This window comes from Syngnathus floridae, chromosome 7 (assembly GCF_059516105.1).
Source record: "Syngnathus floridae isolate MCC-2025c chromosome 7, RoL_Sflo_1.0, whole genome shotgun sequence".
Lineage (NCBI taxonomy): Eukaryota > Metazoa > Chordata > Actinopteri > Syngnathiformes > Syngnathidae > Syngnathus > Syngnathus floridae.
Window position 1 is genome coordinate 17,982,742 of NC_142419.1, and position 25,073 is coordinate 18,007,814.

At 49.2% G+C, this 25,073-nt stretch overlaps 1 protein-coding gene across 3 annotated transcripts in view; it reads left to right on the forward strand.

Annotated features, from left to right (window-relative positions):
• The window catches only part of nbeab (neurobeachin b), an 87,203-nt gene that overhangs the window by 56,613 nt on the left and 5,517 nt on the right, over positions 1 to 25,073 (forward strand). For 2 of the 3 annotated variants that reach the window (XM_088380553.1, XM_088380554.1), the window contains 10 exons: positions 11,172 to 11,289; positions 11,543 to 11,645; positions 12,126 to 12,241; positions 13,231 to 13,343; positions 16,379 to 16,519; positions 17,686 to 17,805; positions 19,419 to 19,571; positions 21,068 to 21,235; positions 24,149 to 24,238; positions 24,753 to 24,930. In XM_088380553.1, coding sequence (XP_088236679.1) covers positions 11,172 to 11,289; positions 11,543 to 11,645; positions 12,126 to 12,241; positions 13,231 to 13,343; positions 16,379 to 16,519; positions 17,686 to 17,805; positions 19,419 to 19,571; positions 21,068 to 21,235; positions 24,149 to 24,238; positions 24,753 to 24,930 — 1,300 coding nt within the window. Of the gene's footprint in view, positions 1 to 11,171; positions 11,290 to 11,542; positions 11,646 to 12,125; positions 12,242 to 13,230; positions 13,344 to 16,378; positions 16,520 to 17,685; positions 17,806 to 19,418; positions 19,572 to 20,835; positions 20,997 to 21,067; positions 21,236 to 24,148; positions 24,239 to 24,752; positions 24,931 to 25,073 lie in introns of those variants that run through there. The other variant, XR_015859388.1, reaches the window with a different exon arrangement.

The window sequence follows — 25,073 nt, forward strand, 5'->3', positions numbered from 1 at the left end:
GCCAAAGTGTAAATTAAAAATCGTAATTGATTGGCTCAGCTTCATTTGGCCCTTCACCCCCCTGCCCCCCCCCGCAATATGCTACGCTTGTCAGCCTTTGTGATAAATTACATGCATGCATTTGCATGAATTTAGAAGCAGTGTGGCTCACACGTGTGTGTTTGCCACATTAAGAGTTGCACAATTGGCCTTTTTATAAAAATCATTTTGGGGCACCTTTCTCATGGCTGACGTACAATTTAGCAACTATTTAGAAACGGGTTGCAGCGATGCGGCGTCCTTGTGGTTAACCCTTTTTACCTCTGCCTTTTCCCATTCAATGACGTCATCACTTAATTTGTCATTATTAGGTCCAATAAATCATAGTTTTTATGAGTTGGCAATGTTGGTAGCGTCATAGTTCCAAAATTGAGCCCTGGACGCCTGTTTCACTTGGAAACTTGAAGTTGGAGAGTCACGACCATCTTGTGTAGACCCACAAAAACTCTGAAGATGCTATTGCAAAACCTATAGGGAGTCGGCCATTTTGTTTTGAGGGGACTGGTTTTGTTGGCTGGACATAAAAGACCAGAATTTTAAAAAGTCAGGTCACAATTTGATAAATATTGTTACTATGAGTAGATGAAAAAAAAAATCTGAAACCAACATGAAGTTTGCTTTACTGGGCTTAATCACAATTCCAGACTCACTGTTGTCGTAAACGCCAAGTTTTTTTTTGCTAATTATCCTAAACGCTGCTGATGGCCAAGCAAATTTTGCAATGTTAGGCCTCGCTGTAGCTTTGCGCTGAGCTCAGCTGATTTTCATTTCCTGGTGGTTTTTGTGGGGAAAAACAAACAGCATATTAATCTTCATGTTGCGCGAGGTGTCGGCTCTCTCCGCGTGGGCGGCGCAATCATCTGCCCACTGACCCCGAGATGCTCGTCTGCAGAAGCCCTCGCCTCCACGCGTCCTCCTTGAATACCCCCCCCCCCCCTTCGAGACCTAGCGCAGGTCCACAAAAGCAGATCGAGCCTCCGAGGCCTGGCGTAACATTAGGCGGAGTTGCCTAAATAAGGGATGAAGGGTTCATAATTGTCAGTCGTGGAGATGTGAGGTGCCGGGTGCCAACTGTCAGAGGCGGGCTAATGATGACAAATGTCTCTCCATGCAGATTGCTTGCGCTTGCGCCTGTGCTGCTGCTACTGCTGCTACTGCTGCTGCTGCTGCAGGGCCTAATGAGAGGAAGCTTGCGCGTTCATTTAATGACCTGCACGGAAGCCAACGGCACTCACTCAAGCTTGATGTCGTTAAGGGCCAACACAAAGCAGCGCTACTGCTCCTTCAAGCGGTTTGCGCTTTAAATAACATCCTCAAAATCATCTTGATGAGGCTTATGGGAGAAAGTAGAGGACGGTTGTCATTTCCACGGCGACCTTGGGGTCACCTGCTTTAGAGGTCCAGTTTTTCAACCGTAAAATAAAGTGGTCCAACTACCGATACCTGCTACCGGTAAAAGCTAGTCATGCCAAAATAACACGTTGGCATCTATGCTCTCTCTGCTAATGTAACACGTTAACGTCTATGCTATCCATGCTAGCATATCATTGCCCAAGATTTCCACCGGGAATCAACATTTCTAAAAGATAGCTCCAGAAAAAAAAAGTCTCTTTTTTTTATTATTTGTAATTTTTGATTTTTTCATGAATTTTTGTTTTCGTATGATCTTTCTTCACTGACGGGCCAGGGTAAATCCCAGGCGCTTCTCCAGTCAACCGCGCGACAGCCATTTGGACCGGACTTTCCAATCATGTTTCCCGGGCCTATAAAGTGGCCTAACAATAAATTCTTGGAGCTCGCAAGTCTCCCCATTTGGCGTTTTTTCGCTGTCTGCTTAAATTGTAGCGTTAAGCAGCGTTTTTAGGAGGCCGCAGTAAATCAGACGCCGCGCTCGCGGCGTGACGTCGGCCTCATGCTAATAAAAGAGCAAAACAGGAGCGGCCGCGGCCCGGCCAGATTTGCCCAATTTGTTGCATGAATAGCTCTTGAAAGGCTTTGGCGGGCCGCACAAAGGGGCCCTCGTCTTTGTTTGCTCTCGCCCCATCTGTGTCATCTGCTGGTCCGTGCGAGAGGGCGGCGTCTCGGGGGCGCTCCCCGCCGGCGCCGCCAGTTGTTTTATGGACTCGGCCGAGTGCTGCCGGGAGTTCATAAGTCGGCCCCCGGCCCATTGTGCCACGGGGCCAGCTGACGCGCGTGAATGGACGGCAGCGTATTGACACATCATTTCCATTCAGGAATCGGATGAGCCCGCCTTGTTTTGCGCCGTGATTTATGTCTGCGAGGTTATCATCCCAAGAGTGGGGGCTTCACCCGCGACGCGTCACGCCGAGACCTCAGAGGAGGTTTTTGTTTTTTTTGTATACATCTGAAAGTGACGCTTAAACCTTTTTTGTCGATAAATCCCACATTTATATGGATTTACTTTACAAGACAAATCTATGACTGACTTTCCAATAGAGCATCTGTCTCCAAGTTTATTTTTTTATGCTAAACACAGCCAATTTTTTTGTCATTTTTCAGGGGGAAAAAACCCTACAGTGGTACTTGACTTACAAGTTAAATTTGTTCCATGACCACGCTTGTAACGCAAATCATCTTTCCCTTTTAAATGAATGGGAGTGAGATTTCCAGCCTCAGAAGAAATGGCAACAAAAATGGTATACTATAGCATTCAAGTCATCTACTTTGCAAAAACAATAATAGAATTTCAAGAAATAAATAATGCGTTTTGTTGCTTTAATGACATATGCGTCCAAGTCTTGCAAGAACGGTATGATTTCCTACAGAATTCCCGTGACAACATGTTTCTGACCCATTTTTCCTTTCCTGTTCCTTATAATGACCCAGTTTGTGAGCTTAGGCTTGACCTAACACACCCACACAGCGCCACCATTGGTACGGCAGAATCAAGCGCCTCTCGGGAGGTCAGGTGAAAAGCAGAGAAAGCCAAAAAAGCCCTGGAGTGGATGCGAGACAAAGATGGCAAGGAGAGACATTTTGTCTACTTTGATTAGTTCTGCCTGCCGCTGAGCCGCGCTTAATATTAGCCCGTCAGCGGCGTCAAACGGAGCCCGCCTCATTTCCATCCGCCACGCTGGCGCCGACATATGGGCCAGGTTGCCAATTGCTTATTTTATACGGTAATTAACGGCACTCAGACCGCGTTAGATGCGCCTCCAGCGTGACATGGTTTCCATTTCGGCCCCGGTCAGGGCTTCTCTTTTAGGGTCTGCACGGAAGGGCAAAGACCATTTCAAATTTGCCTTCTCACAATCGGATTGTAATCGAACAAAAACGATTCATGTGGCCAACGGCGACCGTGCAGGTGTACTTAAAAAAGTGACGGGCTAATTGCTTAATGGTCAGATGTGCTTTTTTTCTAATAGAACGGATAGCGCGTTGTAGGCCGTGCTTAGCGAGCAAGCTAGCTACCAAATTACCACGAGCCAAATATCTCTGCAACTTTCCTACAAAATCACAATGTCCCATTTCATTTAAAGACATTGTTTGGAAAGGTCAGCAAATCAAATGGAGATGAAATGGTTTGTTCCAGTCGCAGGCCATCTAGTAGTAGTCGGTGCTGCCATTGTGTCAGATGTTGACATCGTCTAACGAAGGGGGTGGATTAGCCGTTTAAAAAAAAAAAAGAGAGAACCTGGAGAGGCAGCGCTGGGCTGAGTAATGAATGATTGACTGTAAAAGAGACGCTGCCACTTGCCGCCGAGCTGAGCGTCGGCGCTGACGCCCGCCCCGCCGCGCCGTGCCTCCCCTCGCCTCCCCTTGCCTCCCTTTGCCTCGCCTCGCCTCGCCGGCCTTGATCACGTTTCAGCGCCGCGCCCCGTCTCATCTCGGCCTGCCTGCGTCTGCCGCGGGGAAAGCCGCTTTCCGCGCGCACTCCTTGCCCTAATTTACACATTGAAGACATTTTTTTTTGTGTTTGCCGCTCTTGCCAGTGCGCCTCGCTCCTGGAAACGTCCTCACACAGGCGCACGCAATTTCTCTTGCGTTTGCCTCCAGGCAGTGAACTAATTTGGGCTTCCATAATTGCGCTGTGTTGTACACCTGTCTGCTATTAATTCTCCCCCATGTCGCTCATTCGCTCCCTTAATGAGATATTATTATAATTATTTTCATCATAGTGTTTTTTTTTTGTAAAGCGGCGCGTGAGGGGCTAATGAGCTTGATTGATGTGATTGTTAAAGGCGCCGTTACTTGTCTATTAGCTCATGTTTTACTCCACCGCATCAATTAAAGAGAAAAAGTTTGGAAAGTTTCATGAGAGCAGATGTCAAATAGCGAACGTGCCTGCTTCAAATGCTGGATATGAAATATCAAACTTGGACAAAAATAATAAAATTAAAAAATATATATTTTAGTTCTATTTGGCTGAAAAATTTCCTTCCTCCCGGATTGGTTGGCTATTTTTTTTTTTTCTGAATCAATGCACGCTCACGAGTTGCTGGCGCCAGCGGCCATCTTGATTTGGCACCAAACGACCAATGCAAAGACCTAATGGACTACCGTGGTAGGACGCTAGGGTCCAAATCTCCGCCTTCGCTGAAGATGACCCGGTGTTACATTAATCTAACTTGACTTGATTTGGACCTGCGGTGTCTTGGGCCCAACCGTTGGTTTTTTGGGCCGCTGCTTGCGAGCGCTGAAAGGCGACACAATGGCTTCGGCTTGGCTTTGTTTCAGCCTGTCACCAGCGAGCTCGCTGAGAAAGTGGATTGGAGAAAACGCAAAAGGGGAGAAAAATGGGAGGGAGGGAGGGAGTATATGAAAACTGAAAAGTTTCTTGGCAGCGGCTGTTTGAATGTTTTTGTTGAGGAAGCAAACTACTGGAAGGAATGCTGCTAAAGAAAAGCACAGCTCAGTGAACAATAGCCAAAAGTTTCTTCAGCTCTGCTCACAATCCAATTAAGAGTTGAAAACGAGGGTCAAGCGTGGGGGACGTCACGCTTTTTTTTTGTCATTGAATGGTCCCATATTGAAGCATTTTGTGGCGGCTCAGATGAGCTTTTCCGTTGCTCCTAATGGCCAGGTCGGGAGATAATCTGACACTGATTTTTTTTTTTTTCTTTTCTAAACGTTGGTTTCTCAGGTGGTACCAATCATCGCCCCCCCCCCCCCCCCCCCCGTTAAACTCTACCATCTCTTGCTTGATAATTACCGATAACATATGTCAAGACTACGTTGGACGTCTTTTGTGCATTAGTTTAAAAAAATGCAACCTGGACGAACAATGCTGCCATGTGGTTTGAGAGGTGAAGCGGGCGGACGGGACGCTGGATGGAGTCGGTCGGGCCTTTGTTGGTTAGTTCTCATGGCAGCTCGGCTTTGGAGTGTGTGACAGCCGTTTAACTCCACACGACCCGCTTCTCAAGTGCGCGCTCTCCAATCCTGTTAGGAGCCATAATTACAATTCATGCACGTCTTTGAAGAGAGAAGGCGAGTCGGGGTGCACCGAGACACGCCCCCGCCCCCCCCCTCCCTCTCAGCGCTCGCCTTGCATGGATGAAGGCTGCTCGCTACGAGGGTATTTTCAATCAAACATTTGCCCCCCCTCCTCGGTACTTACTTCATTTTGACACGCCAAAGCAACAAGTAACGCGATAACCAATGAGAGGAGTCGACTGAAGTCAACAGTTTCGAGACTTTTTAAGAATGGTTTTAGAGCTCTTTGGATTTCTTGGGGCGTGTCTTAAGAACAAGTACCTGGCCCACTATATTGATGGTCAAAGGAACAAGTTGAATCACTGTTAGTTGTTCACAAAAAATGACAAGCTTGCCTTGTCAATCAATCAACTTTGACCGTGAATGAGTGAAGCTTGACTTTTTGCTTTTGGCCTGCCGCCATGGCAAAGTTGCCGTATACGTTTTTCCACTTTGAAGCGGTGGTTGCGTGATGCGCATTTCAAAGGCGAGCGGAAGAAAGGCGGGAGCGCGCAGCCTAATAGGTGCTTTAGTCATTTCTGAGTTTTCATAGCTTAATCCGTTGTGAAAAGCCGAGGAGAAGAAAGGATGCGAGCGGCCCTCCGTATTAATTTGATGTGACTTGTGTACAATAAGGCCGGGCGATCCCACCAGCTTTGGCTTCTTTCATCAGGCGCGGCCCCTTGGAACTTTTTTGCCTAAATGTTTGATGAGACGCCGGCCGTAAGCCTCTTTGCCATTGTGCGCCCCCATTATTACACGTACAAATAGTCAAGCAACCTCCCCCATTGTGGCAAATTGATTTAGCACAATTGAATTCAAACACACAGATTCCGAGGCTCATTTCCCTGTGGACATTTTTTTTTTTAACAAATGTAAATGGTCCCAAGGTTTGCCTTCTTTTCGGAAATATATTTTAAAGCCTTGCCCATAAACTGGATTTACATCGTCCAGACAAATTTAGCCTCAGTCTGCTAGCTTAATGCTAACAGATAATCAGCAGGAATAGGAAATGGTGCCAGTATCCCTTCCAGCTTGTTCTATCCAAGTGGCCCGTTTGTGTACAAGCAAGCCGGGACCAGGAGAGGCCAACCGGGCACCGTGTCGCTGACCCTCAAGAGAACATCTTGCGTGAATATGCTCTAATCCGACGTAATTAGTCAAATCGCAGCACGCCAAAGCAGCTTGTCGAGGGGGTGAGGGAGGGGGGGAAGAGACGGACGGGGAGTTGTTGGCTTTGGCGGGGGGGAGGGAGGAAAGAGACGGGGAGTTGTTGCCTTTGGCAGGCTCCAGTAATGGCTGGCCGGGATCCCCGCTGGGCCAAAGAGTTGCCAAAGCTAACGCTCTTTTCATTATGTTTCACTTGCTTTCGTGAAAACAAAAACAGCTTGCTTTGTTTTATATACAGGCCACTTATATAAAATGTTGTAGCGGGGCTGCTCCTTGGGGGCTACCTGCTGACCCCTGGCTAAAGACGATTTTTATCATATTTTATAAGATTTTGCGTTGTGGGCAAAATGCACAATATGTCTTCTGCAAGACACTATTGTCTTTTTTAATCCAGTCGAGTGGAAAGGCCTCAATGTCACACTCTGAGAATGACGCTGTGAACTAAACGTCGGCAAGATGGCCGCCATAGCCCGGAGCTAGTCTTTCTGGCCGAACCGCTGAGGTGGATCAGCAAGCGCAGAAGCCATGCATGACGAGTCACAATCGTTACGTCAGAGCCTCGCTCCTCCTACACGATTGTTTTTTTTATTTTTATAAGGGCTAGGCGGCGGCATGCTAACTTGTAGCCCGCTAACAGCAAACCTCAGCCGCATGGCGGTGGGATTAGCGGCAGGAAAAAGACTTTAACGCTATCATTACATGAGGATAAGGCGCAAATTATCGGGCGCGCTCCAGTGGTGGATTAGCGTAGCCTCAGCCCGGCGTGGCCCCGCTCAGCCCTCGAGGGTTGACGCCGCCGCCTGACAAAAGGCGCTCATTTGCATGAACAAGCCCCCCCCCTTCTCGTATGCAGAAGAACCGATAAGAAACCTGTTCCACCTTTTTTTTTTTCTCCGTCAAGCTAATTCCGCCAGATGCCTGCGAAAATGATGCTCCCGATGGAGGTGTCACCCAGCATAATCCTCAAAGAGCGTCGTCCACCCCGTTTGGGTCTTTTTGTTCACGCATGATGTAGCAGCAGGTGACAGGCAGAATTCTACCAAATCCCCAACATATTACCGAGCAATCGCGAGCGAATAAGTTGAGGATAAACGGATAATGAATGAGGCAAAAAAAGGTGAGGCAGACCAGATGAATGGAGGGCCGCTCGCTGCTCATCAGCGCCGCCCTCCTGCTTGCTCTCCTCCATCCTTGTCTTGTTCTTTCTCCACCGCTTCCCTCTCCCTCCCACACCACCATTAAAAAAAAAAAAAAGCGGGATCAAAAGCGATCAGCTTGGCACTCGGCGTGGCAGCCCCGATGGCGGCATCCCGGCCAGGAAAGATTTCAGTCATCTTAAGGCTGACAAGCTTCTGGGAAAAAGTCCCATTAAGAGAAGATGGGCCTCAAGCTCCTTAGACTAAAAAGTCTCAAGCTCTTTATCTGCTTGATGGGCTCTCCAAAGTCTCTTCCTGGCCGTAATCATTGGCAAAATATGCCAAAGTGTCAAGCCGTCGGTCAGTAAAGCTAATCCAGTGCTAATGCACAAAAGGATCGTTATTGATTGATTGCTGAGAGCTAGCGAGTGAATTTTGAGGCCATCCATTTGACGGACTTCAAAATAACAATCCGACTTGAGAAGTAACTAGGATGTATAAGAAGAAGCCCACAAGTGTGTCCTCCCAGCCAGCGTCTGTCTAATGCGTGCGAACGAGCGTGGCTGACATAAACACTATTGACAAACTTGGCTGGACGTGTTTAAGGCATGCATATTCATCTACTTTATCCCACCGGTCGCTCGCTCGCTGGCTGGCAGAGAGAGCAGCCACACCGTGTCATCCCGCCACACTCCAGCTCTCTCCCAAATGTAGACTGACACTGATTATGCAAATCTCTATCTTGCCCCCCACTCACACACACATTGCAGCAAGCACCCCCAAGCAATACCTGCTTTAAGAGTCTGCGTGATACGGGCCTCAACCCGAGTGGAGGCGACTGGCGTGGACTATTTATACAGCGCCTATATGAATGCGGGGAATCATATTTTGCTCTTCACAACACTTGTCAGTGATGAAACGTTCTTTGATGCGCTAATTCTTTGCGGCGTGAAAAATGGATTCACGCAAAAGTGGAGATTCCCCTTCCATTGCGCTTTATTTCAAGTTAAATGCGCCAGCGAGACTTTTCATGTCACCTGAGGAAAAATATTCCCAAGTGATATCAGACTCACTTTGGCGCTCGCATTCCTTGAAAAGCCACAAAGGGCGTACGGATGGATCCTTCTCCCACCTTGGGACGGAAACCGATTAGGCAAATGCGCAGAGTGAGAGAGCGACGGCCGGCCGCGACGCACCGTGTCACACTGCTGCGCTCGCTCGTATAAATATAGCCGTCACGCCGAATTGCATTATTCTCCTATCCAGGAGGAAATATGCAGACCCCCCCCCCCCCCCCCCCCCCTCCCTCCCTCCAACGGCTTTAGATTTATTAATAACATCCATCACGGCGTTTCAACCAAAGTGTAGTCGAAGCCGCCGGGCAGTCACATGTGATTAGAGGCCCTTTTCTGTGCCGTGTTTGTTAGGATGGGTTTAAACGGCGGCGTCACCCGCGCGCCGCCTCCTCATCACGTCTTCGTGGTTGCGATGTCACCCCCCTGTCAAGTTGCGAAGGTGCCAGGACGGCGAATTGCAAAATGGACGTGAGAGAGAAAAGCTTGCGCCATGGAGGGCAAACAAGGGTTAGGGTAACTTCACATGGTTACAAAACAACATTGCGATCAATAACAGCGATTTACAGAAATATTTGATTTTCAAAGTAGCAGACGACCAAAAATAAGATTGCAGATACATTCGTACATTTTGTTTTGCAGGGACCGCTTCCGCTTTAGCATCGAGAGCGCTGGCGCATGCGCCTTGGCTTCCTAATGAGCGTGCGTGTGGAAACAAAAGGCTTGGGCGGCAGACCTCCTTTCCATCATCAAGCGCCCTGCCCACGTCCCCCTCCCTCCCTCACTCCCTCCCTCCCTCCCTTCCCCTCCCTCGCAGCAGCTCTGACAGACCAAGAGCAGAGCGCCCGCCGGTCCCTTCCTGGTGGCGTGATTAGATTGGGGCCGAAGCCTCCAGCTGGCAGGCCTGTCTGTGACTGGAGGCGGGCGGGCGAGCAGGCGGACGGGCGGACGGCCGTCCCCAGCGCTCGTCAGCGGCTGACACCTCTGACAGGCAGGGGACAGCTTCAGCAGACAGGTTCATTAAATGGCATTTTTTACAGCTGCCCCCCCACACCCCCCAAAAAAAAGAAACACGGGCGCTGGGCTTTGTCGAGTTGAGGAGGAGGGGCCCCGTGCGTTGCCTTTAGACCCCCAAAGCTTTGTTATGATGACAAATCTTCTGATTGAGGCTGTTTGAAATCAGCTTTTTTGCCCCCCCAGCCCAAGTCGGTGTTTAGCCTCCCTTTTGTTGACAGCGAGCCCTTTGGCCTGCGCTTTGTCAAGCCACAGAAATGTTCACTTGGACAGGGCAGCGGCCCAAATGAAACCACATGTAAAATGATGCTTTTTTTTTTTCTTTTTTCACCGCACTGCCTTCAGTCTATTTGAATAGGAAATGCACAGTTTTTTATTGCGAAGTCAGAAGACCCTAATGGGTTGTCCTGTAACGCCCAAATAAGGTCACGGAATGGCGGATTTCACCTGATAAGCCCTCCCGTGATGCCTTTGGAATTTCAAAAGAGCAAATTTGACTTCCACAACATCTGGATGCATCTGGAGGGGGCGACCCTCACTTGCTGGCCCCCTCCTCTGGGGCCACGCTGTCTCTATGACAACTGTTTGAGTTGGAGGAGAGGCTGCGGAGGTGTCAAATGAGGGTGGGAGGGGGCACTGCATTACCCGCAGGAGAGCATCAGTTGAGGGATGCCGCTATCTCCATCTAATCCAATTTTAATTGAGCTCCAGAGAGCCGGGCGGCGGCGGCGGGGTCGGCCGGCCGGCTATTCCGTGGAGAAATTAAGGCGGCGGGCCCCCGCTCGCTCGCCCGCTGCACTCTTGTCAAGCGTCGGAGCTGACCTGCTGGAGCACATCACACTCTCCTGGTCAGAGTGTTGTTGGATATTAATAAACAGGACAGAAGCTAAGTCCTTGAATCGTTTATATCAAAAATCGCAAACGGCATGCTGTGAGAGTTTGAGTGTTTGCGCAAACACGTCGCGTCTTTCTTCTCACGCGTTGCCTCTCGAGAGACGTCGCCGCCACGACCCGGAGAACCGATGAGGTCGCCGCGGGACAAAATTGTTCGGAGAGGAGCGAGATGGAAAAAGCGGGGGCCCTTCTCACCTGTCAGAACAATTGTCTTACTTTTGTGCGCTTGCGGCCCCGCGGCGCCCGCCCGCTCGTCCTTTTGTCTGCCACCTCAGCCTTTAACACACAATGCTTTTATTGATTTTTGTCACACGCCACATGGGCTCCAAGATGGTTAGCGGGATTCTCATTGTTTCATTTGGGCCATGCTAAATTACTAAGCGCTGTGCGGAAATGTGTTCCGACGCAGGTGTTGGCCTACACTGAAGGTCTGCACGGGAAGTGGATGTTCAGCGAAATCCGCGCCATCTTCTCCAGGCGTCACCTGCTGCAAAACACAGCCATGGAGGTCTTCATGGCCAATCGAAGTACGCCATACTTCATTTTATTCTTATTCAGTTGTTCTCATGGAAAATCATTCTCTGACAAAAACTCAACACACAACAAAGTTGAATCAATTTCCTTCCTTCCTTGCTTCCTTGCTTCCTTGCTTCCTTCCTTCCTTGCTTCCTTCCTTCCTTCCTTCCTTCCTTCCTTCCTTCCTTCCTTCCTTCCTTCCTTCCTTCCTTCCTTCCTTCCTTCCTTCCTTCCTTCCTTCCTTCCTTCCTTCCTTCCTTCCAGCATCCGTCCTGTTTAACTTCCCCGACCAGGCCACGGTGAAGAAAGCCGTCCACAGTCTTCCTCGAGTCGGAGTGGGGACCAGCTATGGACTCCCTCAAGACAGGTCTATTCCTGACGCTAGTGTTGTTTAGCGTGTTAGCGTTGGCGCTCCCTTGTTTTTGTTGTGCGCTTGAGGGGCAGGCGGGCGGGGTGACCTCATTCCACACGCGGACAGCCTGCCGAAAAGTGGGTGAGGCCATCGTGGAACAAAATGGCCCAATTCTTGAATGTAAATTATTGTCACAATTGGAGGAATCAGTCAAAAGAAAACATGGCGGTGAATTTGATATTCTCAAGCATCCGCGAGGTGATTTGCTTTGCTTGCTGCTCCTCGGCATGTCTTCGCGGATTCCACTTGGCTCAAGGAACGGGCCTTTCCCAAAGTGTTCCCGCAATTGTCCAAAATGACAAACTCAGACTGGAGGGCTCCGATCCAAACCCCGATTGAGTCACGAATGGCTGAAGCGCCGAGTCATCGGACTGTAGTCAAACGCCGCGTGCCAGACGTGACGCAACGTGGCACCTTTTTTGTCTTGTTTTGCAGGCGCGCCTCACTGGCCAGCCCTCGGCAGCTCTTCAAGTCGTCCAACATGACGCAGCGCTGGCAGAGGAGAGAGATCTCCAACTTTGAGTACCTCATGTTCCTCAACACCATCGCAGGTGAGCCTATGAATCATCATATAATAATAATCAAAAACAAAAATTAAAAAAAAAATTTAAATTAATTTTTTTTATTTAATTTCTTTATTTTATTTATTTTAATTTTATTTAGGATTTGGAGACTCGTGAGAGTCCAGATATCAACACAGAGCACGCTTTATTTATTTAAAAATATTTTTTTTTTGCGTGTTGATGCCACTTTTGCTGTCAGTCACTTACATTGAATCAGACTCATTTTCTGCCGATTGTGGAAAAAAGTTATTGGACCGGAGAGCTTTACGCTTAAAGCAATTGTCTTCATCTCGGGTGTCGGAGTCCACTGACTGCAAGTTCTGCGCCGCTGCCGCCATCAATAAACACAAACGACATCGCGGGAGGAGTGCCTGGCGCCGGCCCGCTTTCGTCCTTAAGCGGTCGACGTCGTTTGTTTGAAGCGTGAGCTCGGCTCGATAATTACCCGCGTCCGGCGTGTAGATCGGAAAAGGCTCGACGCTCTCCTCTCTGATCCAACAGGGGGAGGCGCGCCGGGCCTCGCTCGTCGGGGTGTCACGCCGCGTCTCGCCGCCGCCGCCGCTCATGCATATTTATATTTAGCCTCAGCTCCTTGGATACATTATTGTCAGCTAATTAGACGGAAAGGCAAGACGGAGGGCAAAACATGGAGAAAATTCATTAAATGAAAAAGAAAAGAGAGAATCTCCCAGTAATGACCCGGGCTGACAGGCACGTCACGAAGCGGCGCCGACAGTTGGGCTGTGGCGGCGGCGGCGGCGGCGGCAGCGAGAGGTGCGAAGGGGACGTGCTCTGCTAATTAACCACCATCGGGCTATTATTAACATCCCGACACTCTGCCCACACCCCGACGACACGGCGGCCATGCTTCCGCACTTTCACGTCACCTTTTAAAAAAATAAATTGTAACCTCGTCAGCATAATTTGGTCACGGTGGAGTCTTTCGATGGAAATCATTGATGTATTGTTGCGTCCAGGCCGGACGTACAACGACCTGAACCAGTACCCGCTCTTCCCCTGGGTTCTGGCCAGCTACGACTCTCAGGAGCTGGACCTCACCCTGCCCGCCAACTTCAGAGATCTCTCCAAGGTAGCGCATGCAACTGCAGTGTTTGCTGGCTTGATCTTGAAGTCGTGTTGTGGAAATGATTGGCACAACAGTTGGAGAACTTCATTGTGCCATTTTAAGCCTGAGAGTGAAACTCTTCAGGCTTGATGTTTTTCTGTGTTTGTTTTGGGCAAAGGCAACGAATGATTCCAGTACAAACTTTGGCCTGCTTCCCCCTCTCTCTCTGTCTCACTCTCTGTGTCTCTCTTGCTCTCTCGCTCATGTTCAGCTCAGTGACCTGAAAAGAGTCACATTCCTGGCTGCCATTTCTTTACTGACTCACTTTGTCATGTTGATCCTCAGCAGTTTTTTTTCTTTCTCTCCATGGTTGTCTAGAATAAAATTCCAGTTTGACAAAATTGGGGGAGTAGAAATAGCAAAAAGGAAAAAAAACGTTGTCGGCTACGCATGGCGGCAGCGTGTTGATTAGCGTGTCAAATTACCGAGTAAAAAGTATGACGCATTTTTAATTCGTTAATTGAACCGGACAAAAATGGGAAGACGCACGCAGAAGGCACAAACACTAATCCAACCTGACTGGCTCGACGAGGCCACAACCCCTCTGAAAGCCACACCAACGTTTTCCCGTTTATCAATTCATTTCAATTGATTTGGGTGGGCGTCTTGCTTCTTTTAGTCCACGTTTGCATCCGGCCTGCTGGACGTCCATCTGCCCCCCCCATCCCCCTCGCAGGCAGACAGTTATGTATTGTAATGTATTCGGGTGACATCCGCCTGCCCGTGCTGCTTGCATACCTGAGCTGCCTTCATTAGCATGAGTTCACAGGCCCGCAACACTTGACAGTTGTCCTTGGACCCCCCGCGGCTCCCCCACCCACCCCAGCTCCATAATAGATGACATACCGTACGGCAGAATCCTTTCCCACGTATGCAGCCCACGTATTGCGCTCACCTGCACGCCGACAATTAGCGGCCGCGAAAGGCGCCGCCCGCGGGCCCGAGCGCCGCATATTTGCATGGCAGGTCTTCACCGAGCCTTGCACGTTAGACACTAATGATTATTTCCTGATGACTTGACAAGCGGCTGACGGCCGACGTTCTTCATAGCTGCGCAATCACCTGATGGGAGTTTTCCTCGAGTCACACGCAACGTCTGCGGCTTCATCCGTCGGCACGTTGCGTAACGCTCACTGCAAATAGTTGTGAGTCAAAAAGCTTTGTGTCACTTTGCGCAACGTGTCAGCGATGACGTCCAACCGTAGAGAACCAGCGACGGCATTCCAAAAAGGCTTCACTGGGGTCAAATGTTTGGGGGAAAGGAGGCTGCAAATTTCAAATTTCTAGGTGTCAGGATTCCATTTCAAGAAAGCACCAATGCGAAATAACAGGAAGACCATGTGATTCCTCCCAGCCAATCAGAGAAGAGATAGCGTGTCATTTCATCTCGTGCGGTTTGAACTTTTTGTGAAGGCCCCCCCCCCTCTTCCCGTAATGCGGCTGATTGCATGCGACAAGGCGAGCGCAAACAAATCTGACGTGTCCCGATGGCTTAATTCCTTGTGATATCTAAAGTGCAACGTGCAGATTGTGTTTCACAAGCAGAACGTTCTAAAGTTTTAATCGTATTTTTGTTGCTTTATATTTCAGCAGGTTGAGCATGAGATGACATATCGCTCTTCTTTTGGAATGTTGTGGGTGTGGCCGCTAAAATCGATTCAATCCACGCCCCACCCAACGCTCAATAAAAAAATAATACAATATAAATAATTTCAAAACAAATTATAGGCGCCCCCTACAGGCATAGATGTGCAGCTGCGTTCATGCCTCTGTTGGCATTGGGTTTTCCTTGAAACGCTCATCCAAGTCGGGGGCGTGCAAAGGCCCCTCGCCTCAACTTTAATTGAATTTGACTTTTCGGCGGAGAGGAAAGATGACTGTTTGTTTTCTTTTTCCTCCACAATGTGTAGGAGCCTCTCAGTCGACTTCACACGCCATCGCTCCCGAGAGCAACACTGTGCGATTGTGACGGGCCGAGCCGGATTTGCTCGGCAAAGGCGCCCGCTCTGTTTGGGCTTCATTTCAAAGCCGGCGACGGACGCTTCTATTTAGGCGCCATTTTCCTGCTCAAAGAGCTCGAAAGCCACAGCAGAGACTTTAGTCATCGGAGGGACAGAAAGGCTGGCTCCATTTTAGGCAAACTAGGTGTGTTTTCAACCAGAGTTACGCTTTCAACTTGGGACTCAAAGACTGAGATAAGATTCTAAATTAGGGTTTGAATAAAAATCAAATTAAAAAAATAATTTGAATTAAAAAAAAAAAAAACATCAAATTTGTTGAGTAAAATGTCGTCGGTAACGAACTCATTTCAGTGGTTGGCCAACTTTGGAATGGGCCGTTGCCTTTTTACGGTGTGCGAGATGCGTCGCGCCCCAGCCGGGCCCGAGACGAGTCGCATGCGGGGCTATTATCACCTCGTAAATCCACGCGGATCTCAATAAACTTCTTCTTGGCTGTGTGACCAGATGTAAGTCGGGACCCAAACGCCCTCGTTTGCTCACGTCGCGGCTCGCAGGCAAGAAAGCTGCCATTGATTAGCCCCCCGCCCCCCCCTTCCTCCTCGCTACCCTCATCCTTCTCTGTGACTGACTGGGTCATGGCGAGTGTATTAATATTGACCGGTGGTGTGCCTTGCGGGCTTTGGTATTGGCAGGCTTGATTGAAAAGGCAGAGAAAGCAATTTATCGGCGGCTAAGCGTATGCTTAATGGCAGCCATCGGGCGGCCTCGAGGAGGCGGAAAGGGCAAAAGAGCTCGCTTCGTGCATTAGATACAATGCCGGTGAAAAACCGCCCGGTTGCTTGCTTCGAACGGTGGCACGTTTGAATTCATTATGTTGGCATCAAATGTATTTGGGGGATGGATTTGGTTTGGGCACGTGCCTGCACTAAAATGTTAGATGCTTGTGAAGGCTGTCGATACTAACCACTGATACTTAAGACAGAAAATTCTTGGCTGAGATCTTTGTTTGTTGCTTTCCCCGCTCCCCTCCCCCGGCAGCCCATCGGCGCTCTCAACCCGAAACGCGCCGCCTTCTTCGCCGAGCGCTTCGAGTCGTGGGCCGACGACCAGACGCCGCCGTACCATTACCCAAGCTTCTGCTCCACCGCCGCCTGCGCGCTGCACTGGCTCGTCCGGATGGTAAGTTGGGATGCAAATTTCCCCGATTTCTAAAGTGGTTCTAAAAGTCTACACACCCCTGCTCAAATGTTGGGATTTTGTGATGTAAAATAAAAAATAAAAAAAAGAGCCCAAGACAAAACAAATTTCCACCAATCAAGTGACTTCTTAAAAAAAAAAAGAAAACCAAAAAATTCCATCTACCAACCCTCTCTCTCTCTCTCTCTTTCTCCACCCCACCATCCATAATTTTGCAATTTCCTGGTATATTCTTCTTGTTTGCCATCACTTCCTGTTAATTCTCATTTCCAAAATGTCCGACCCTAATGGTGAGCGACGGGAAAAAATAAACAAATAAAAAAACAAAACAAAGGTTCCCCGCCCGACAGCCTCTCTCTCTCCCTCCTTATTCGCCAGTTAGCGTTAGCACGTCGTCACTTGTCAGGGCCGATGACGCCGCTACGTCTCTATTGGCGCCCCCCCCCCCCCAAAAAAACACATTTCACAGGCCAGTAAAGCGGCATATGTGCGCTAAATAAAGAGTGGCTGGCTCATGATTTGCTAGGGGCGGGAGGAAGTTGGGTGGGGGCGCCGGCCGGCGGGCGGGCGAGGCAGGGCGGGCGGGGGTGACAGGTTTATGCGCTTCAGCCTTGCAAACGTGTCCATCACGCTTACTCTGCTCCTCGTTTACCGGAGGAGGCGGCGCAAGTTGTTTGAGGAAGTCCGAGAGCTGAAAGCCGCCATCATTAGTCGGAAGCGGCTGCTGATGAACTGAGCAGCTTCCCTTGACAGCGCCTAGATTGGCCTCTGCGGGTTTGGCTCACACAATTCGTTGCTTCCCGATGCCCGCCGACGCCCTGTCAGGAAAAAAACAACCCAAAAAAAACCTCATTTGAGCCAATTATCATCAACGCTCGTTTTACTCGGCCAGAAAGCTCGTTAATTTCACCCCCCCCGGGGAAGAGCTGATCCATACGCTGAGGACTGAAAACGAGGTTAGCTATAAAATTAGGATTTGGAGCTCAAATTGCAGTTTGGAGTCAGGTGAAAGGTCAGCGGTTCAAATTTGGCTTTTAAACTGGAGCCGGGGTTTTGAATTCAAGTTTGAAGCAAATGAGCTTTGTCTGCCGTCGAAGAACAAAAACTCACAAAAACTTTGCTGTCCCTTTGTTTGTTTGTTTGTTCAGGAGCCGTTCACCAGCTTGTTTCTCAGCGCCAACGATGATAAATTTGACCACCCGGACCGCATCTTTTCCTCCATCGCCCGCTCGTGGAGGAACTGTCAACGAGACACCTCCGACGTCAGGGTGAGCTTCGAAGGCGGGCTTTGGCTTTCTCTTATGCTCGATGGTGTAGGTGTACCTAATATGGTGACTAGCCAGCGCATGCCTGGCTGTGCGCTCCGGCAGCACGTTCAAATATTCTATAAATTATAAATACCGTGTTCAAACCGAGAAACCTTCACACGGGAATCCCCTCAAAATAAAAAAAATCCACATTTTCGTCAGCTTTCCAGGCCAAAAAAAATCAAATAAAAATCTCTGATCGCAGGCGCTTGAACAAAGAGCCAAAGAAAAAGAATGCAAAGCAGAAAAAACGCTGAACCCTGCTGATTTGTTGCCTGAGTGCTTAACACGAACCAACGCAGGCAGGCGAGCGGGCAGGCGGGCGGGCGCTGACCTCAAAGTGTCATCCTCTTCGGAGAGGAGCCTGGTAGCGGGCGCTCTGCCCGCCGGCAATTAATAAAGCATTAATGACAAGAGGCCTTTGAAAGGCACTTCTTCTCCATGTCGGCACAGAGGTTGTCCTCGCTCACGCCGCACCCTGTTAACAAAATGCACCCTGCACAACAACACCGTGTTGCCAGTCCACGGCTGCGAGCTCCAATAACAGTGGCGCTCATTTAAAAATTCATTTCTTACCCAGCCAAGTGTAAGGAGGTGTGTCAAAATTAGCCATACAGGTTGTAGTATCGGCCTTAGTTCAGAGTATCGGGTTCTCGTCGAGGCCGCCGATACCAGCCACCCGATTCGCGGTATTGCTAATGAAGCGTCCTCACAAACAGCAGGCGGCGCCACCTGGCAGCTGTCAAGAATTGAACCGAGAGTCAGGTGGGAGGTCATCCGAGGCCCGGTAGACAGAGGTGGCCATCGGGCTGCCTGATTTAAAGAAGAAAAAAAAAAGGCCTCTTGTTTTTCCCGGGGTCTCTCCTTCATTAACCTCCAGCGGTCGTGACCACCACGAGAGCGAGTCGCCATGTCCCGGCCGTGGTTAGCTGACCACTCTGACCTCTCGAGTCAGACGGAAACAAGACCTCAACCGTCGCCCAGGCGCAATTTGGCAGGCGCAGGCACGGCCGACGTGAACATTCCGAGTGTGCAGACGCCTCATTGCGCCCTCACGCTCGCACGAAAGCGCAGACCTTCTTAAAGGGACGGTAGCTCATTCCGATCTCAGCTTGTCAATCACGATGCGAGATTTCCACGCCAAGAATTTCAGCAGCTGTTGCCAGCTTCCTCCACCGTCACGTTCGACATCGACAACAATGACTCACTTCCACTTCAATTTCACACGCTAACACTTTGGTGGATCATAATAAGCGTGAAAGAAAAAAAACACCAGCTCTCAGTTTTCACACCCCGCTGTTTGCCGTGTTTGCGTTACCTTTCACCTTCTTCTCGCTGGGCTGCTTTCTGCGTCTTCTTCTTGCTCTACTTTTTTCCTCTTAAAATAAACATTAAAAAGGCAAATTTAAATAAACAGACCACAGTGGGAATTGACAAATAACATTTCTCAGAAAAAAAATATAATTGTCCTAATTTGGTCAAAAGAGATTGAAGATAATTAATTTTAAATTTTAGTTTAAAAATACTAAATGAAATAGGCAAAATAATCGAAATTGTGTCCACCCCACTTGCAGGAGCTGATCCCGGAGTTCTTCTACCTGCCGGAGATGCTGGTCAACTCCAACGGCTACCATCTGGGAATGCGGGAAGACGGCGCCGCCGTGGGCGACGTGGACCTGCCGGCCTGGGCCAGGACCCCTGAAGACTTTGTGAGGATCAACAGAATGGTGAGCATTGTACCCAAGGAGATTCTTATCAATGCTCCTTGAAGCGCCAGTTGGATGGATGGATGGATTTTCCATCCTTTTGCCAGCCTTTTTGGAGTTTTTCCTTCTTGGCTGGCTGGCCAAACACGGGCAGAACACGCTTGACCTTTTCAGCCTGAGTGACACATGCGGGCTGCTCTTACAGGGCTGACCTTTCCTCAGTCGGCCGGCCGGCCGGCCAGCCTAGCGAGCGCGCACGTGTGCCGTGACGCCGACTGCGCGCAATGCAATCGCCATCTTCTCTCTGCCGCCATTTTTGTTCTTCTTTTGTTCTAGTCTCGCCTCCTTTCTGATTTGGTTGGGCTCTGCACCCCCCCACCCCCCGCCTTTCTCCCTTGTCTTTCTCTTTCCCTCCCTCGCTTCCTCCCACTTTCTATCTTTGCATGTGCCACTTCCAATTGCGGTGACATGCCCTGTGGCAAACTCAGCCTGCCTGCGTGTGTGTGTGTGTGTGTGTGTGCGTGCGATTGTGTGTGCATGCGCGAATACATGTGTGTATGTGTGTGCACAGCCTGTGTTGCTAATGGCTGTTTTCCGCACGGCGCTCGGGCCGAGCCCGGTACAGCTCGGCGCTCGCTCGCTCGCACGCTCGCATTCATCAGCCTGCCTGCTGGCCGGCCGTCTTCTCTACGCTCTCTGCTTACGCACGCACACGGCGGAGGAATACGCACGCCCTCGCCGGTCATTTATCAGGCTCGTTTTACACTAAATTGGATCCCGGTTAGCATTGCAACCATTTGTCTTCCAAAATGATGAGCTTTTTTTTTTTTTTTAGTGCACGAGCTGATAGCAGCGCAGCACATTGGAGTGGCGCTCGCTCTTGCACATGAGCTGCACTTAAGCCAATCAAATGCAGTCACAAGATAGAATGCAAAATGATTTTCTTTTGTGATCCTATAAAATATTTTTCCTGTAAAAATGCTTACTCCACATTTTTCCTGACTATACTTTTTTTTTGTACCTTTTTTAACCTCAGCAACATTTTTTAAAAGTCAAATACATCACCTTTAATTTCATAGCAAATGTTTAAATCTAATAAATGATGCTTATATGTGATGAGCAAATTTGTCACTCTTGAGGGCATTTAAAAAATGCATTTAAAAGTTTTAAAATTTTCAAGTCCGATTTTTATTTCCCCCTTTTTCCCTTTAGGTCAGATTCATTTCTCGCTGAACAATACATGAATCTTATTGACAAATTTCCTGAAATTACTATTTCTCTGCAGTTGATCCAAAATTTGAATCGTGTGGCCTTGGCGGAGGTCTGAATGCCCCCAGCTGTTGCCCATGGGTGTACCTAATGTATTGTCCGGTGCGTTTTGCTGTTGCCGCAAGGTCCCGCGAGGTCACGGGCGCATCGGAGCGCCTCGGAATGCAAACGGACAACGTGTGTCATCTCTTCTGGACGCGTGTGTGCGCGCCGGCGTGTTCTAATTGGCCCCTGTGCTGGTCGGGCAGGCGCTGGAGAGCGAGTTTGTGTCGTGTCAGCTGCATCAGTGGATTGACCTCCTTTTCGGCTACAAGCAGCGCGGGCCCGAGGCCGTGCGCGCCCTCAACGTCTTTCACCACCTGACCTACGAGGGCGCCGTCAGCCTGGACGCCATCGCAGATCCTTTGACCAGAGAGGTACACACACACATATGCAGTGGGGTTATTAGAGTTAACTAAAAGTGAGAAAATAACTCAAACTAAAATTGCTAAATTTGCAAGTTAATAAAATAAATATTTCTTAATAAATGTATGTGATACATTTGTTAATATTTTTTATATTTTTTCAAGTGGATTTATAAAACTCATACATTATAGCAAAATGTAATAAATCTGACTAGATTATTGAATGCGCAACAGAATATTTTGTGCTTCAGTTGTATTTAACTTTTAGTCAACCATATTTGCATTTAATCTTTCCCAACGTGATATGATGAATTTGTGACAGATGAACAAGATACACGTGGGATTAGCCTGCTGTACTGTACAATACTTGTCTCCATGGCGACCAAGGCCCTCCCCTCCCCCATTCTATCACTCACGGCCGGCATAACTTCCCGTCAGGGTGCGTCCCGGCACGCGCTCGGCGTTTGTGAGTGACTCATCATCCAAACGGGGCTCGCCTTTCAACGGGATCAATGACTGTGATCAATGGGCAGAGGTCAGGCCGTCAATAGGCAAGCGGGTGCTTCTCCTTGTTCTCCTCGCATTAATTGAATATCTATGAGCTGCGGCGTGCCACTTGTGAATAGCTTAATTGCGGCCGTGGTGGCAGCTGCCGTGCATTGTGGCTCTTTTGCGGGACGAGTCCCTTTTCCTGTGATAGCCGCCATCTGCCGCCTGCAAAACAACTCATTTATATACTGTCACTTCCAGTCGCGCCTTTATTTATCAAGTGACCATTATGCAAATGGCTCACGCCAAGATTTGCTTGATCCCGGCGCCATTTTTTTTGTTATTGGTTTGATGTTTTTTTTTTTTTTTTTTTTTTTTTTTAATCTGCATGGCTGCCAATTGTCAAGTCTAATTGTGGCGAGATGAACATTGGATGTCAAGATAAACATTGGAGGGCGAGCCGGCTCATTGTGACCGATCTAGTTAAAATCTTCTTAACACCAATTAAGAATTGTGTTTCTCGCTGGAAAAGCGTGCCCCTTGTTTACAAAAACAGAATGAGCTCATGTTTGCTTATTCCAGCGTTCAAAAATACACAATTATCCCTTTGTAGGCAGACGGATGATTTTCCTCTAAATCCCGCGGAAAAAGTCGGAAAACGGCCGTATTGATTCACCCGCGGCCGGCTGACAGCTGACGAATTACGTAAACGGCCACGACAGCGTGGGCACGTCAGGAAATGCGAGCGTAGGCCGCTTGTCAGGTGGGGGCGCCCCGTTGGAGGGGGCGTGACAGCTTCCCAAAAACATGACAGCCCAGAGCGTCGCTTTCCCACCGCTCGGGACGGGACGGACAAATTCATCATCAGTCAAACTTTTAGCCCCCCCTCCCATCATTGAGTGTTTATGAGATGACAAAGACAAAAAAGCTTGAGTTGTAGCACACACAAGGTCGTATTGGAAAATGTGTCATCGTTCAGTGCCATTGATGGTTATAGACGATGCTGGCTTGGCAGTGAATGAGTTAAAGAAAGTCATGTGGAGGACAATGGACATCACGTGTGTGTGGGGGGGGGGTGATAAAAATATGAAAACAAAATAGTCATCAAATATTGGCGCCCTCGCTCCCCTAAATTGGGTCAGTAACGGCCAATTAAAGAGTGCATCCGTTTTTGGGGGCGACGTGGATTTAGCGTGTGTATGTTTATGGCGCTAAAGCGCAGGAGAGTGAGTGGTTGTCCTGGCTTCCTTCAGCAGTATTCCTTCCACTTTGAGTTGTCGACTTCAGGTGATCCCACGCTGCTTAGCGGGTCAAGCAGAGGGCGCGTCCTCCTTCTGTCTGTCTGTCTCACACGCTTGATGTTGTTGACTCGTTGTGTTGCATGCCGAAGCTCCACGGCACTGCTTCCAAAAGCTCAGGCAACATCTTTTGCTTGTGTATTTTTTTTTTGTCATTTGATCTGTAAGAGTCAAGTGAAATCTATAATTAAATCTCAATTTATAATGACAGTATTTAGCATTTGCATTTGAATTCTTGGCAGCAATGGTATAAGAAATTCTAAAGTGATACTTTTCAAATGCTAAAATGTTTTTAGCGTGACGTGTCAGAAATGATGCAGGCACACGGATGGCGCCTTTATTTCTCTGCCCAACCAAATGTGCTCGGCAACAACTGGCGTGAATCTTTTTCAGTGCAGTGTGACAGCAGCCTTGTGCCAGATTGAAAGTGACTTGTTAGACTTGGGGGCACTCGCAGGTGGCCTGTCCTCATCCAGAATCACCTCGGAACGTCTCGTGCGGCCCTGGCATGTGCTGCCCATTGGCTGCGTGCGATTTGAAGTCCCCACGCTAAAGAAGCTTTGCATTGCAGTTGATCTCGTGAGACGGAGGAAGTGCCAAAGTATCGCTTCGCTCGCATATGTGAAGCCCCCGCCTTCGAAACGACCCTCCTGTACTTTTGACTTTATTTTAGCGTTGGTAAACATGTTCTCCGTTTGCACACGGCCTTTTCTTTGTCTTCCGCACAATAACACGGAGCAGCGCAGCGGCCGGCCTGCCTGCCTGCCTGCCTGCCTGGCTGCCCGGCTGGCTGGCTGGGATGTCAGTCCGGGTTAGCGTTCGCGCAAGCGGGGGCCCCTCGCGCCTGCAAATGGGGAAGCGAGGGGAGGGGGGGGGGGGGGTTAAGCCAAGCATGTTAATAGGAAAAGGCCTGTCTCTTCCATACTAACACTTGGATGACTCTGCAGGGTGAGGCGGGTGAGGATAGGGAGGGGGCGGGGTCCACGAGTGCCCCCCCCCCACTGCAGTGCAAGTAGCGCATTGACCCATCACTTTGACGCATATCCACTCTGACAGCAGCTCTCTCTCTCTCTCTCTCTCTCTCTCTCTCTCTCTCTCTCTCTCTCTCTCGTTCTCTCGCTTTCTTTCCCACCCGCAGGCCACGGAGGCGCAGATCCGGAGCTTTGGACAGACGCCATCTCACTTGCTCATCGAGCCACATCCTCCACGCAGCTCCGCCATGCACCTGGTGAGAGCAGAGAGCATGCTGGGAGAGGAAGGAGGGAAAAAAAACATGGCTGGATGATTTAAAGGAGACATGTTATGCCCCCCCCCCCCCCCCCCCCGCTTACAATTTAATGAATTTCATAATATGTGACATGCTTTTGTCCAATCACCCCAAAGATTAAGAATGATAGCACACCTTACATCAGAAGTGAGCAAAGTATAGCTCGAGGGCCATATTGGAATTCTTTTTTTCTTTTATCTGTCAGATATGTTGATTTAAAACAAATGGGTAAGAAAAATATCAATATATCAAATTATTTTATAATTAATCAGTTAAAATATATAATATTATTTATATAGTATATAATTTATATATCATTTTGTAATATAAAATATTGATGTGAGTAAAATCTGCAACAATGAGGAGCCTTGGCATCGTCTAACGGCGAGCTGTGTCTTGGTCGTCACGGCAACGTTGACACCCGGGTTCCGTTTCAAATGATAACTAAATTGCACGCTACCTGGTGTCTTCTCAGAGTCCGCTGATGTTCAAGGACCAGCTGCAGCAGGACGTCATCATGGTGCTGAAGTTCCCGTCCAACTCGCCGGTGACGCACGTGGCCGCCAACACGCTGCCGCACCTCGCCGTGCCGGCCGTGGTCACCGTCACGTGCAGTCGCCTCTTCGCCGTCAACCGATGGCACAACACGCTCGGTGAGTGGCGGGGCTCGCCCGTAAAAAAAAAACACACCCGGGCAGGTGAAGAGTGTTTCCACATGTTGCCTCTTGCCGGCGTGTGAACTGCGGCGCCCCACTCTCGCCCCCCCACCCCAGAACGGCGCCGCCACCTCCGGGTC